Source organism: Ornithodoros turicata, chromosome 2, assembly GCF_037126465.1.
Source record: "Ornithodoros turicata isolate Travis chromosome 2, ASM3712646v1, whole genome shotgun sequence".
Lineage (NCBI taxonomy): Eukaryota > Metazoa > Arthropoda > Arachnida > Ixodida > Argasidae > Ornithodoros > Ornithodoros turicata.
This window is the reverse complement of record NC_088202.1, coordinates 48,803,152-48,817,854: the sequence shown is the minus strand read 5'-3', so window position 1 is coordinate 48,817,854 and position 14,703 is coordinate 48,803,152. Positions and strand designations below refer to the sequence as shown.

At 43.7% G+C, this 14,703-nt stretch overlaps 1 protein-coding gene and 1 long non-coding RNA gene across 3 annotated transcripts in view; one reads left to right on the top strand and one right to left on the bottom strand.

Moving 5' to 3' along the window:
* The window catches only part of LOC135385380 (thrombospondin type-1 domain-containing protein 7B-like), a 552,806-nt gene that overhangs the window by 305,084 nt on the left and 233,019 nt on the right, over positions 1–14,703 (bottom strand). For both annotated transcript variants that reach the window (XM_064614667.1, XM_064614668.1), the window contains 5 exons: positions 10,849–11,044; positions 10,185–10,377; positions 8,434–8,546; positions 3,894–4,124; positions 2,703–2,924 (listed from right to left, as the gene is read on the bottom strand). In XM_064614667.1, coding sequence (XP_064470737.1) covers positions 2,703–2,924; positions 3,894–4,124; positions 8,434–8,546; positions 10,185–10,377; positions 10,849–11,044 — 955 coding nt within the window. The remainder of the gene's footprint in view (positions 1–2,702; positions 2,925–3,893; positions 4,125–8,433; positions 8,547–10,184; positions 10,378–10,848; positions 11,045–14,703) is intronic.
* Positions 2,551–4,268, top strand: LOC135385381 (uncharacterized). The gene is made up of 2 exons (XR_010420397.1): positions 2,551–2,922; positions 3,778–4,268. It is a non-coding gene; the product is annotated as an uncharacterized LOC135385381 (long non-coding RNA).

Below are 14,703 nucleotides of genomic sequence, written 5' to 3'. Positions count from 1 at the left end.
GCGTAATACTGAGTGCTCATGCAACGAGTTATTGTAGTGCAAAAAAAATGGTGTTACTGCACGTACGTCACATTTCGAAGATATGCAAGTGATCACTTTAACTATGTGTAGGGACACGACAAGTTTTGATTATTAAAGCGTAAAACGTTCCCTGGTAAGACACAGCGCGTTGAACTATTTCCTGAAATGTTCGATCATTGTATAATGCTTTCACTAAACGACGTGCAAAGCAAAATTATTACAAACGCAATTAAAACATACGCCAGAAAATTCCAGAAGCCTGCACTTCAAGAAGTTTTTCTATCAGAGCTAAGTGCTAATAATGCATCAAGATCAGTTGCTGCGGGAGATAATGGAGGCATTCGTTATTGTCACATGTCAAGACAGATGTGTCACCTCCCCTTCAGTCACGTTGACAGATTTCTAAACAGATTTACTACACACAGACAAAATGTTGAATGCAATGTCCCAGCCGGCAGCATAACCCTTTGGCCTCTCCGTACATTGTTCGGTCCGCCTTCAGGGTTTTCAATGAGGGGGCTGCTAGTCAGTGACCTTGATGTTTGCGTTTAAGATGCTGCTTTCCTTGGTCAAACCTCAGTTGAGAGTGTCTGCAGTTGTCCTGTCTATTTCTATCTATGTCATTGTCTTGTTGCTGCTATTCGCCAACATGTTCGTTATCAAAGGGTTTAGAAAAAAGAGGGCCAGCGGAATTTCTCAGATATATGGGATAAATAAGCTAGGAATCCAATATGTTGATAGTCACTCGATAGGCATACTGGAATGCGAGTTTCAATATTCAGAAAAAGGGGCTGGGGAAGGAAAGGCGTGATCAGACTATTACCTGAGCACTACAAACATTTTGGCGTATGTATTTCAATGGATAGTTCGCTCCCCAACGATCAATTCGTAGGTATCTCTTTCGATGAGTATTGTCTTCCCTGATTTACAGAATTATTGCTTCAATTTTCGCAAACTCGAGTTCTATTATTCATTATGGGCATTATAAATCACTGGGATGTACACGGCTTGAAATCCGCGAGCAGAAACACGTACGCGCAACGTCAGACTGGACAAATGTGGGAGCGGCCTTCGCGCGTTATCTCCTTCTCTCCTGCTGAAGAATTATTTGCGTCCCGCAGCAGAGAGAACGCGAGAAGGAGGTGTTGGAGAGGACGCTCACAACGTCACGAAAACGTCAGGCGAGCCGAGAAGCAGATTCTCCGGTTGCTCCACCTCGTAGTTGCGCATCCACTGTCGAATGGCACGACAAAATACGTATAGCTAAGGAAGTATGTCGAATCAAAAATAACAAAGACGGTTAAGAGCCTCAACTGTTTACTATATACGTAAAAACAAGAGTTTCGTGCAGTAGGCTGCACTTCTTCAGGTTTTAGGACCTGTTACAAGTGGTGAAGCATATAAGTGTGCACATGTGTAGTGCACACACTGTGCATAAGTGTGCACACATAAAGCACATGTGTTTTTTCTTCACGTTCTACGAAATATGTCGATTTAGACAGCAAGGGCTCGCAAGACAGTTGGTTAAAGTCAAATGCTCCTACCAGCATAATATTTTATTTCAACGATGCCAGGTAGGGAATGTTCCCTATAAGCGCCCCCCCCCCCCCCCGCGTCTGACTGCGTCACCCTCAATGTTAGTGAGTACGCCTGATTTTCTTATTCTCTCTCCCGCAGTCCCATCCATCGGAAGAGATCATGACTGAACAGCGCACGAGCAGGACAAGGGACATAGAACAACACAGACAAGCGCTGGCTTCCAAGATCTATTTTAGACATAGCAAATGTACCAGTCATGCGCACCCGCAGAAACAGGCTCTCGAAGAAAAACAAGTTTCTTGTGAGTTAGCACAACAGAAGGGATACTTACACACGTGGGGTTCAATCTATGTAATCTTTCGGTCTCAATTACAGTAACGTGGGATATAATGGACGCCAAAAGAATAAGTATGTTGGGACGCCAGGTGTGCAAATACACCTTTCGTTGTGTTAACTGACAAGTAACTTGTTTTTCTTCGAAAACATGTTTCTGCGCGTGAGTTACTGACTTTATATACACTATTTCCTAGAATAAATCTTTAGTTGGAAGTCAGCGCTTGTCCGTGTCGGCTTGTCGTCCTCGTCCTGCTGGTGCGCTGTTCAATCATGGCACCGTATCAACTATGCCATCTTGTTGTTATCGGAAGAGATGTTTATCTGCTCTCTTTGTCACCACTACCCGCAACGTCTTAGGACTGCACGATCATTATTTTCGATAGCTCCTCGAGTGCTCCAAGTACGCTGGCAGTCGTAGAGTCCCAGAAGCAAGTCTGGCTCCTCTGGGCGCCCGTCCCTTTGACATAGTGAAAATCATGGTACCTCAGCCATCGCAACATCAAGAGGCTGCTTTGGAAGCGCTCCAATGTTTCGTTGAAGGAACCCAGCTTCACTTTGTAACTTTTATGACTTGTCCACACAGGACAAGTGTTTCCCATCGTCTGAACTGTGCCTTACCCTGCTACACGCAACTTCCTCTGTCTGTTTATTTTTTTATCTTCCTTTCCTTCTTTGTGCGTGTGCATTTTTTCCCTGTTTTAACCAACTGTGTGTAGGTGTACTGGGGTAGCCAACCAGACTTTGTCGCGACTTACGTCACCATTTTGTTATCTTTATCATCGTTATTAGTTACTTTCGATACCTACCAACGACCTCACGATTTCTGTAGCTGATCCTGTTCTCGCAGTTGTCTCTACATGAAGACCATTCGGTCCACTCCGTTAAGGTGCAAGCGTCCTCACAACTAATGTGACACTTGCGGTGCAGTGTGGGAATCGAAAACACTTGTCCCTCTGCGCTGGATATCGAAGCGTTGATGCAATGCCAATAGTCCACCGAGAAGAGGTTTGAATCCACGCACGTCAGGTCTGTAAAAAAGAAGGTAAATACTCATTCATTGGTCTGCCAAGAGGTATTCCATACTATCGGAACCGAACTAAAAATATGAAACACCCGAATGTCATCATTTTGTGTTCAGTGGACAATATTTTGTAGAAATGCTTGTCGGTAGGCAAGCCATTAAGAGCTTTTAAGAGGAGGGACAATCTGAATTTCAAGTAAGCACAGGTTTGAGGATAGAAGTAAAATGCAACCGAGCGAGTTCGCTTTTCAGTTTTGTCTTCTGTCCTTTCCTCAAGCTCAGGGGCGTGTTGCCAACCAGACACAGGGTGTGTAGTTGTTTACACTATAAATGCCGTATGGTACCTTTCCATGGCTTCCCTTAGCAGTGATGTCGTGGATCACAACTGAAACTAGAAACTTGCTGATGAAACTAAGACTAGAAATATTTTAGCGCTTTTACCGTTCAAACCAACAGAGACGTATATTATAAGTACTTCTATCAAAGTAGTTGCAGTAGTTGTGTTTCTAGCCTGCCTGCCTGCCTTGTTGTTGATAACCAATAGTTCGTTTTGTTGCAGGATTGGTTGTTCAATTGTCATGCTTAATTTGACGACTGTTGCCTTAGAGGCTCAGGATAATGGTGTAGCAGACATGGCGGCGTACAATGACATATCGTCGTAAGATCGATTATCGACAGGTATACGTGCAGTAATGTGATTTTGATTGTTCCTATCTGTATTATTGTTATTATTATTGATATGACTAGTATTGAGCAGCAGCTATTTGAAGTGATTACGTACCACCACGTTGTGTGATGATTGTGTTAGGCTGTTTCACGCAAAGTAACCTTAACTCTCTTTCTCTCTGTAAATATTACAGTTACAACAGAAAGTTATGCGTTCTTTATGAAGAAGGCGAAGCAACTCTGGCATGTAAACGCGGCGCGTGCTGTGCGCAGAGAAGCTGATGGCATAGTGTATGTGTGTACTGCTCACTTCGAACTTGGTGCCCTGTGCCACAGAGAAGATGATGTGGGAGAACGCACGAACTCCAGTCAGAAGTGTTCCACCGGTATCGAACACTGGAAGACGGGTGCTCCGTCCGGCACCACGGTTCTTTCGCTGAATTACAAGGACGCTCCTCTCGAAGGCGCCGCCAAGGGCATGACCGACCACCGTGTGATGCGTTTCGGATCACGAATCTCTCACGGACCATGATGTTTCCACCTGTAAAACGAAAGCGCGACGAGCATGTACAGGTAAAAAGGTTCATTGATTTATGTTAATGGGCGTTTTTCTTGCTACGACTGTACACTGTTGAAGAAAGAAAGGTAAAGTGAAGACAGCAATTTGCTCTAAGCGCTAAGTTTAGCCGAGTTTCAGCTTGTTTTCTTCAAGGCAAAGATCTTTCCCGGTTCAAGAGCTGTAGTCGAAGAGAGACCTGCAGCCTCATATGCCACACAGCCCTAAATTGGCTGCGCCTGCTTACAAAGAGTATTTGAAAGTATTTGAAAGTATTTGAATTATTACACAGTTAGGAGGTTAACAATTCAACAGTAATGAACAGTATTTGAAAGTATTTAAATTATTACACAGTTAGGAGATTAACAATTCAACAGTAATGACGAGGTCACCCAAGCCATGTCGGGTTTGACCAGTAACCGAAAAGCACGAAACAAGTGAATTGCAGTCGAAGATGTTTATATTAAGGCTGGCGGACGCTGCTGCAAACCGAGCCCTTCAACGCGGTCACGTCAAACTCAGGTCTCCATCCTACAAAGCGAGGCAAAAAGGACGATCAGCGAACTCAAGCAGCAGATGTGCAGCATTTCCTGGCTAACTGAAGCTGTACGGACATCGCTGTTGTAAAACGTTGACCCAGGGTTAGATTTCCCAGTATCTTAATCCCTACTTGGACACACGGCATCCCTCCTGCGTTGGTTGCGACTGAATATCCCGTATCGCGCTCGACTCCTATCTGAAATCGGAAGGTCTGTTTCCCCATGCTGCAACGAGTTTGACGTCGTAAAACATACAGGGCACGTACTCATCGTGTATTCCACGTACGCCTACTGCTGCCGTGTCCTGGAATCGACATCAGCACGCCTGGACGCCCTACCTTTTGATATCGCATTTGCTTTTGTCGTTGGGAAGCGCGGAACGAAGCGGATGTCTTGCAAGTACTGGTGCGGTCTCCTGAGAAGACGCGACTGCTACACATTTTGTGGCTTTCGCTATCTAAGTGCATGCTGTCACTCGGCAAGCGATTTGCAGTCGTGGTTCTCATCGGCCGATCTTACTCCCTCTTCTACTAGTTCTGTCTTCGTCGTTTCTCTTTTCTCTTCTAATTTTGAATCACTAGTTCGTTAATTTTCTTTCGTAGTTCAAAACTGCTTGGTGCCTGGCCACATTGCTGGCCCACCAACGCTCTGCCCTCAAAGCTCTTTTGACCTTTATGGGTACCACAGGACTTCAATCCTTATTGTGAAGGGGCTCATGATTTCATTCTCCGCATCATCACCAGCAGTGGAGTAGAGTGTCGCATCTGGCGAAGAAACTCCCCATCCATAATCTCACAATAAAGTTGTTGTTGTTCTTGTTTCGTTCTCATTTAATGCAGTAAAGGTGTGCTCGGTCTGATCCAGTTTGAGCCTGCCAAGACTAACGTCCCCGATTTCTCTCTCTCTATTCTTTTTTTTTTCTTCTGATATCATCACCATAGTCATGTTCATCTTGCAAAGTACATTGTGATATACAGGACGTTTTTTTAATCCTTTAGAGAGTGATTGATAAAACAAACCTGTGAGAGCGGCATAGATGTCGTTTTTGCAGCTGAGTCATATGGCAGGCGAACATTCTCTAGAATAGAGTATGTAACTCCAATATGACAACGTCATCTAAAATTACTTAATTAACTCATTAATTAGGGAACTTCGGGCAAAAGCGAGATATCAGAATTGAAGACGGTCCTCGTACAAAGCATTTCTATATTTTAAAAATACAGAAACGAGTGCATTCCCTTCAATATCCATCGCTCAATTTCGCTCTCTAAATGAGCCAAAACCACAAGAGCGCATCACCTTCGCACACGGAGGCTTATCTGGCCAGCAGATCAACAAGTACTCCAAATATCTCCATCGCTCCAAAGCACGCGGCCCTGTGACGTGGAATGAGCATTGTGCTCCCTACGCTCAAGTTCGACGCGGTTTCAGCTTATTTGTATATCAAAATATGACAATGGATATTTCAATGGACAGGCGCGTTTGAGCATTGAAAAAAAAAAAAAAAGGAATGGCATTCAACGAGAATTGTCTTCTATACTGGTGTCTCCCTTTTGCCCGAAAGCCCCTAATTAAAGAGTTTATAAATGCATTTTAGGTAATTAGTCATCTAGTAGTTACATAGTCTTTTCGAGGGGAAATCGGCCTGGCCATATATCTCAACAGCAAGAACGACATCTAGTCTGCTCTCCTTCCTTTTTATTAAAAACCTGCAAAGTAAAAAAAAAAAAACGCACTGTATATAATAGTGGCATGTATATATTTTTCCTTCCTTATATCAAACATTCCTTCCTTATACAAATATCCTTCCTTATATCCTTCGCATATACTTGCGCTAGTACCACGAAAGAGATATTTTCATGCTCCTTTCGATTTTTCTACGGTGCTGCGAAATTCGGGCATTATTTTGGCCATGTTTTTCTTTATCACATCACCATCGCCATCCTTCTGCCAACTTTCTGAAAGGGGCACGAAACAAAATTTTGTACTAAAAATATTTTTTTAAAAATCTCCTCGTCGAATGAAACACGCTGTTACCTTGACATTGATATACATCACAAAATGGGATTCATCTGCTGCGTCGGTTGTGGTTTATAAGCGAAAGAAACAGCAGTGTATGATTTCCCTCCACCTCTCCCTCTCAAGAAGCCCGACCATGCGGAGACGCTTCGGATTGGTCTCCTCAATCGATCTCCCGCGATGATTGGACAAATTCTTTGCGGAGACCAATGGCAGCGCGGTACAATTTGTCAGCCTTCTTGAGAGGGTGTGGGAGAGGTAATGAAGAAACTGCGGATTCTTTCGCTCATCAATCCCGAGCGACGCAACGAATCACTCCAGTTCCTTTTGTATTTGTGTCAAGGTAACAGCATCTTTCATTCAGCGAGGAGAAAATTTTCCACTTTAGTGAACCCTTAAGTATTTCGTGCGTGAGGTAAACCGTGGTGGCATCATTTCTAAGCATTTCTAACCAGACGTGATGAATGTTCATCACGTCTGGTTTCGATTGGATCAAAGCTGAAAAATGTATCCCTCTCAAGCCCGTCAGTAGCGGTGGGGTGGTGGGGCGTTCTTGTTTACCGAGGTGTCTGTCTGCCTATGTGATAGCATGCTGCTGGGTGCTGGGGGAGGGCACTTAAACAGTTCATAAACACTTAACTCATTTGCAGGTCATCAAGAAAAATAGTATACATGTTTTCTTTCGAAGAAGCCCACCTGCTCATATGTCTCAGATATGTTTGTAGAATATCATACTTACTACATGTGACCTAGTCCAAGAGGGAGCACCAAAATACCAATGGTAAAGATACAAAGTAAGCATATGAGTAATATGTCCCGCGGTTAAAACGACATTCCGCTATGTTGGCTGGTAACCAGGTACACGCGGGTTCTTCCGACAGAATGAAAGAACCCAATCTTTTTCTTCTTGCATCTGTTCCTTTTTGTGTGTGGGTGAGATTTCTGACTAAACTCACTTTGAGCACGCGCTATAAGTACTACTTTAATTTCAAAGGTGGATAGGTATGATGGGTTGGCTGGAGTTAGTTGTGACGGTTCCGGAATGTCTACTTCGTACCCTCAATGGTTAAAGGTACTTACTGTATCACTGTAATACCAAGTCTCTCCCCGCTGTGCCTTGTCTATGGCTCACTATGCCGATTGGCAAGGTCGATCGGCATAGTGAGGACGCACCTTAATACGTCACATCAATTACTGTTGACTGAAGGCATATCGGACACAGAGGTATAGACGAACTCGTACCCGTTTCGTACGTCGCAATCGGCCAGCATTTTTCAAATTGTAAGAGCTAGATCTTTCTACCTAGTACCTTCCGAAAAGCGAAGATGTTTATAGCCTCACCCACCGTTATTTTATTCGGAAGTCTCAGGTCTCGACCCGCAGATCCGGATCTGAGGCATCTGCTTTAACCTACTCAGACCGGATCATTTGGTGTTCCACCTCTCGACCACCAGTATTCGGTTGATCATACGAGCCCAGTTGTTTTAGCTATTGCAGCTGCAATCTCCATGCGTCATGTCACGCTTGGAAATGCGGATTATCGCAGCTGTCTCCCTCTGACACACACGCAGGTATGAAATAGCCATCATGGGGAACGCCTGTGCGCCAACCACCGATATCTGTAACGCACCTGCAAGGCTACAACGCTTAATGCATATATTTTATGTTTGCTTTGAATGCCTTTCAGAAAGTTGCAGTGTGCGTAGAATATACAGAGTAATGAAAAACGTATCTACCTCCAGCACAATCTGAACATCTCCTCCACTCCGAGAACTTTGTCATTTTGCAGTCTTCTGGACAAGGAACCGTGCAGGCTTGCGAGCTCTCGGGCTTCTTTAGAGGAACGCACCTACGAAGACACAGATGAATAAGTCTATTGTTTCATTATGCATACCACGATTTTTCTTCCTGGTGCACAGCATCTTGCGAAACGTCATTAAAAAGCTTAATGAGTGGTGAAATAAATGTGCTCTGCGCACTCGGCTTCATTTTCGATGAAAATTGCCTTTGTCAGCATCGTGTCTTTGCCGTAGAGGAGCACACTTTTTTTTTTTTACAAAGAAGCCGTTGACGTCTCCTTAGTAATGAATGTTACTTCATCATCAGAGCAAATTGATCTACATTATTACATTACTCAAAAGAGAACGGCGACAGTGGACGAATTTCTTCGAGGTACACGAATATAGGTTTCCATAAGATTAACATAACCGAAAAACCCAACATAAACGGAGACGGGATGAAAAAGATGAGGTGAGACATTCAATGAGATAAATACAGGGTGCAAGGTGTTTATTTTTATTCGTTACAGATTTCCTTGTGTGAAACGTTATGAGAGCAGCATTGATGTCGAGCTGTGAGCTTAGACACTGAACCACTTACGCTTTGTGCGTTCCACTACAGTGACGAATTTAACATGGTTGTACACAAAAACACGGTGGTTGTACTTCACTGTACAGTCCATTTAAACGGCGCTTTTTATGTATGGGCTGATCCAAATGTGCATGTTCATACGTTCCATAATTCAAAATACAAGTAAAGAAGGAGTTTCATGGCTAGAGCTTCTCTGTCATTTCCCTGGAGGAGGACTGCTGTCTCGTGAATGTACATCACGGGACATATTTTAGAGGCTTCCAATGAATGGAAGCAAGCTTTCCTCTATCTCAGCCGCGTTCGTGTGTGACGGTCTCCTGTAAAGCGTGCTTTCACTGCATCACTATACATGCGAAGGAAGAGCACGCATTACAAGTTGAAAGTTCAAAGTATTTAGCGGCTTCGAACCGCAACACCACTTCTAAGACAACGCTGTACATGTGTGTTTAAGAACATTTACTTTAATCTGTGGCTAAATTTTTCAAAAAGATAATCGCTATGCACTGACAAATATCTTGTGTAAAGTCCACGAAGGAGTTCTTAAGCATGTGTTGTCCCTCTCAGTTTTTTCCTACGTAACTGATAACACACCGACATGTACTTTCGAGACAGACTTACGGTACTTCGTGCATCAATGCTTACTTCATATATGCTACGTGTGTACCTGGATTACAGAGCATCTTCCTTAATGATTCACCTAACTTTAGATCCACAAAAAGGCAAGACGCACAGGAGAGGAAAACTTCATGCGATGCATAACTCCTATTTCATACATTGGGCGAACGCATTTCATCTCTTTACACCCCTCTGTGATAGTGTCCTAGAAACGTACACGTACACAAGATGATCCTAAAAAGAAGTATTGCTACTACGTGTGACGAATTGGTAAGAATAAAGACTGTTCCCTCTTCGTCTGTGAGACGAGCAAAACAAATTTTACTGCTTACCTAATCCGAACATTTAGGCGGATTACGTTTACGAGAGTAACCTTTTTTTTAACTCAGAAATCAGTCACTGCTCCTTCCACCGGAGCTATGATCAGAAGACTGACCAAATAACGAACGTACTTCACTAGTTGCACGCACGGTGGTACATACATATTGAATGGGTGGCTTACTTCTTATCTGATACCGGCCCCTTATAGAAGCAGCGAACTTCCCTCGTCCGCTTGCCCGTGCCACAGGTGGCGTTTTTCCCTGTGGCAATGCATTGACCCCAGTTCTCGACCTTCCATCTAAAGCCGTAGCAGCTGACCATGTTGCAGTCATCGATTTCCTTGAGCTCCGATTTTGGTGGACAGCTTGCACCGCCTGTGAAGAAACGATTGCCGAATAATAGAAGTAAGCCAGTTTGAATGAAGGATTGAATCTAAATGATTAAATTCGTTGGACGAATTGAATCCGATTACGAAATGGCAGCTTGCATGTCGTACGCATATACTTAAAGAGAGGAAAACAAAACGAAAACGCTAAAACACATCAGCTCATTCCTCGAAAAGCAGATCATCCTGCTGACTTCATCTTTTCCACTTGCTGTTTTCTGGTTTGTTCTTTGGAGACGACAAATTCCGGATGGCATATCTACCCAGCGTGCAAGTCTGTGTCACATGTGCCAAACTTAAAATATTCAACCGTACTTCAACAAGAAACGGTTGCTATTCTTTCCAGCTTCACCAACCTTCACATGCAAATTGCCACCGCGATGCTACACTTCTCATCAGAGGAGCCACATATTAGTCACCAAGCTGACACATCATTTATGTTATGTACGTGACAGCGTACCTTTGGATGGATATGCCAAGATGCTTCTATTCCTCGATTGGATGCCATAGCTCATCTTCTCGGCACAAAGAGATGTGCAAGGCGACCAGGCAGACCACTCGGAAAGCACGCAGTCTTCAGGGCACGGCATACTGCATTCCCGCTCACGCTCGAGCGGAGACTCATAAATGATGCAGTGGACATCGTCGACCATTGTCTGCAGGTATTGGGGGCACGGTAAATATGAAATAGTAAGCATGAGTACTGAATGAGTCTTGGGCACTTGTGTTACAATGTTTTCATAAATGTAGAGCGCCGGTGGAGACCTGAGAGTCCCCAATGAAATGTTCCCAGGTAACTATAGAGTAAAAAGAAGAAAAGGGGGCACCGATTGAATTGGACACGACCGAGGGCGAAAAAAAGCACAATATTACAAGATGTAAAGGAATAAAAAAATCAATCAGCGATCTGCCTGCTCGTACAAAGAGGGGCAATGCCATAGCCATCGTTGCACTTCTATGAAAATACAGAAAAATTTTAATTTGCGCGCAATGGTTTGCTGCAGGGTGTCGAACCGAAACGTTTTTCGTTCCGGTTTTCGTTCCGGTTACATCATAAACGATCCGGTACCGGTTCTGCTCCGGAGCAAAAAAATAACGGTTCATACCGGTTTTTAACCGGTTCCGCTTCTGCTGGGAATATTCATCCCCACAAATAAAAAATCAACGTTACAAAATGTAAACCCGTTTATTCCGCATACATGGTATTTAATATTAATAGGCAGCTGTGAAATTGGTAGCTCCTGGTTCCTGTAGGCTACTATCTGTTCAAGTGGGCTTTCTCCTTTCTTGAAGCGCATGCTACAAACGGGCTTGTTTGTCGTGATGTCATACGTAAAGTAGTTTCTTGCTGGGTTGGAGCGATCGCGTCCCATCCGAATGTCTGTTGCTACTGTATAGCCAGCAAGCACCACCGCACGAGTACGACGCAAATCGAGGAACACCCTCTCTCACAAACGCGCTCGACGGCTCCGTTTTATTTTCTTCGTGTCCTGTCCACAAAAGAGTTGCCACTTCGCACGGGCTTGCCTCGCGTATACGTAAATGTATTCAACTTAGCTGCTCTCAAACAAGGGACGCGTTGCGCGACAATAGCGATAAAGAAACCGTTATGCAGCCCCCTTGGGTCGCTCTTTAGTTGAGGGGAGTTTTGGGGATCAAATTAAAACGAACACTACGGCACATTGCTAGAGAGTCACATCTACCTCTAAGTGTGTGTGCGTGCGCGAACGATAAACCATTACAAAGGGAGCCTAAGGGTCATAGTATACCGACATACATTGCACCGTAACCGTAACCCACGTATAGTATCCATGACATGACTTCAGAGCACACGACGTCTGTTTCATTCGCCGGTCCGTAGTCCAAACCGGCGAAGTTTTTTCTTTGACCGAAAACCGTTAAATATATTTTACGGTTTCCCTCCTGAGCGAAAAAAACGTATACGGTTTTGATTCCGTTCCGGTTCGCATCAAAATAGCGGTTTTTTTCGGTTTTCGGTTCCGGTTTTCGGTTCGCTCCGACACCCTGGTTTGCTGATATGGATGAAATGTAGGAACAAAACTGCAATACGTTATGATCCAATGCTAGAGAGGATACCGTGCTGTGGGGTCCAGTGAGAAGAAAAAAAAAAAAAATATTTGGCCGCTCGTTGACTAGCACACATAGCCATCTCGTGACGTAGTGTCCGGATACGGAAGTGAAGGAATCGCGTGCCACAGTGGGTACCTCAATGATAGTCCGTCAAATCACTAGTCATTCGAAAGTTGGAATATGCAGCCTCCGCGTGGGATACTGATCACAGAATCTCGAACTCAATAGAAACAGTACAAAACAGGGCAGCCAGATTAATATTCGGTTATTACGACCGCCCCACCAGTGTCTCTGCTATGAAACATTACCTCAATCTGCCTCTGCTTTCCACTCCCCGAACAATAACTCCTTTGTTTCTTTGAAAAAAAAAATATTCTCGTAATAATTACCTTTGAGAATCGTTAATTCAACATCCTACATACAGGGTGTCCCAGAAAACGTGTCATTGAATTATAATAAAAAACTACGCCACCTAGGGTCATGCGGCCAATGGCATTTGTTCTTTCTGGGTTTTTGCCACCTCCTGATGTGAATGTCATGTAACGTAAGTTTAATTATGTAATTTTTTCGAGCTTAAGTCGGAAATTTGCCAAGTAAATGTCACTTTTTTACCCCACCAATGTGAACAGCGTGTCTAATTTAGTCAAATTAATGATAATTGACAGGGATATTCAGGAGCTATCCCATCGAAAAAAAATTGACGAACATCATGCTCTACGGAGGTCGCACAGAATTGCGCACGATGAATTTTTCAGCGCAATCTTTGTCAGTCCGACGAAAGAAGGCTGGAAACCCAGCCCTCCCCGACATCGCAGAAAAAGATAAAACAGACACGGCTTATCACGTCCGACTTTCGCTGGGATAATGCTTTCCCTCTCCCAATTTCAGTAACTGTTACTTTTTCTACTATGACTCTGTGGGCTGGCTTCAGAACCTCCTTTCGTCGCACTGAGAGCGATTGCGCTCAAAAAGTTATCGCGCGCTATGGCATGATATTCGGCTATTTTTTCCGATGGGATAGCTCGTGAATATCACTGTCAATTATCGTGAATTTGAGCGAATTCGGCACGCTCTTCATATTGGTGGGGTAAAAAAGTGATCTTTACTTGGCAAATTTCCAAGTTCAGTTCGCAAATATTTACATAATTAAACTTGGAGTACATGACATTCACATTAGGAGGTGGCCAAAACCTAATAAGAACAAATGCTGTTGACCGCATGATTCTAGGTGGCGTAATTTTTTAATTATAATTCAATGACACGTTTTCTAGGACACCCTGTATATCTCAGCTCGTACCGATCACCCCGCAGAAAGTATGCCATTCCCTAGCGGAACCGCCTTCCTGGTGCCACGACCTCCACTACCGACGAAAAGCAATTTAAGAAATGTTTATGCGATAATCTAGGTGCATAGTCATTTTTCAATCTCCATGTTGTACACTTGTGCTGTCATTGTTTGCTTTAATCGACCCAAATGTTTTCTTTTCTTTTTTATTTACCTCCTCGTATCTGTACAATTTGTTCATGTGGACTTACATTGATTTACTTACTTGACTTACATTGATTGATGGACTTATATTGGGGTATATTATATTATATGGACTTATATATACTGAATGGATCTTTTTTCCCGTTACAACGGCTATAAACTTTTCTGTGCCCACCATTCCCGTGGCACCATCTATTGCCGAGCTGAATTTTCGGCACATACCACAGGAATTTATGAGGAGATAGGAGAATACTGCTATCGAATTCAAACAGGACCTGTAACAGAGGACACCAGTACGAGTGCAACTATAGCGCAAATCCGGTCGTTCCTAAGAGCTTAACAAACAGCCCAAGACCCCGATGGTGTTGCAGAGGATTATGAGATGAACTAGGCCTGCAGAAAGGTTGAACAGCTTTCTCTTAATACTATTCAAATGAGCCTCAAATATTTGGCTCCACCATTTGTATAGGTAGCAGGTCATCAGGGCATGCTCAATATTCTCCACCGTCCTGCGGTTGAAGCATAGATTTGTTCAGGTGTATCTCAGTTTCTGTTTCATCTGCAGAGTACAAGCTACATTAGGACTGTCCATAAGGGAGACAAAGGAAAGTGGCAAAGGGTCTGAAACAGAAAATTACAAAGACGGATCAACGAGGTCTACACCTCTTCGCGATGTATCATCTCCATTCCCCTTCTCTTTCCCTAGCAAGACCGCTCGAATCCCCACGTTACCAC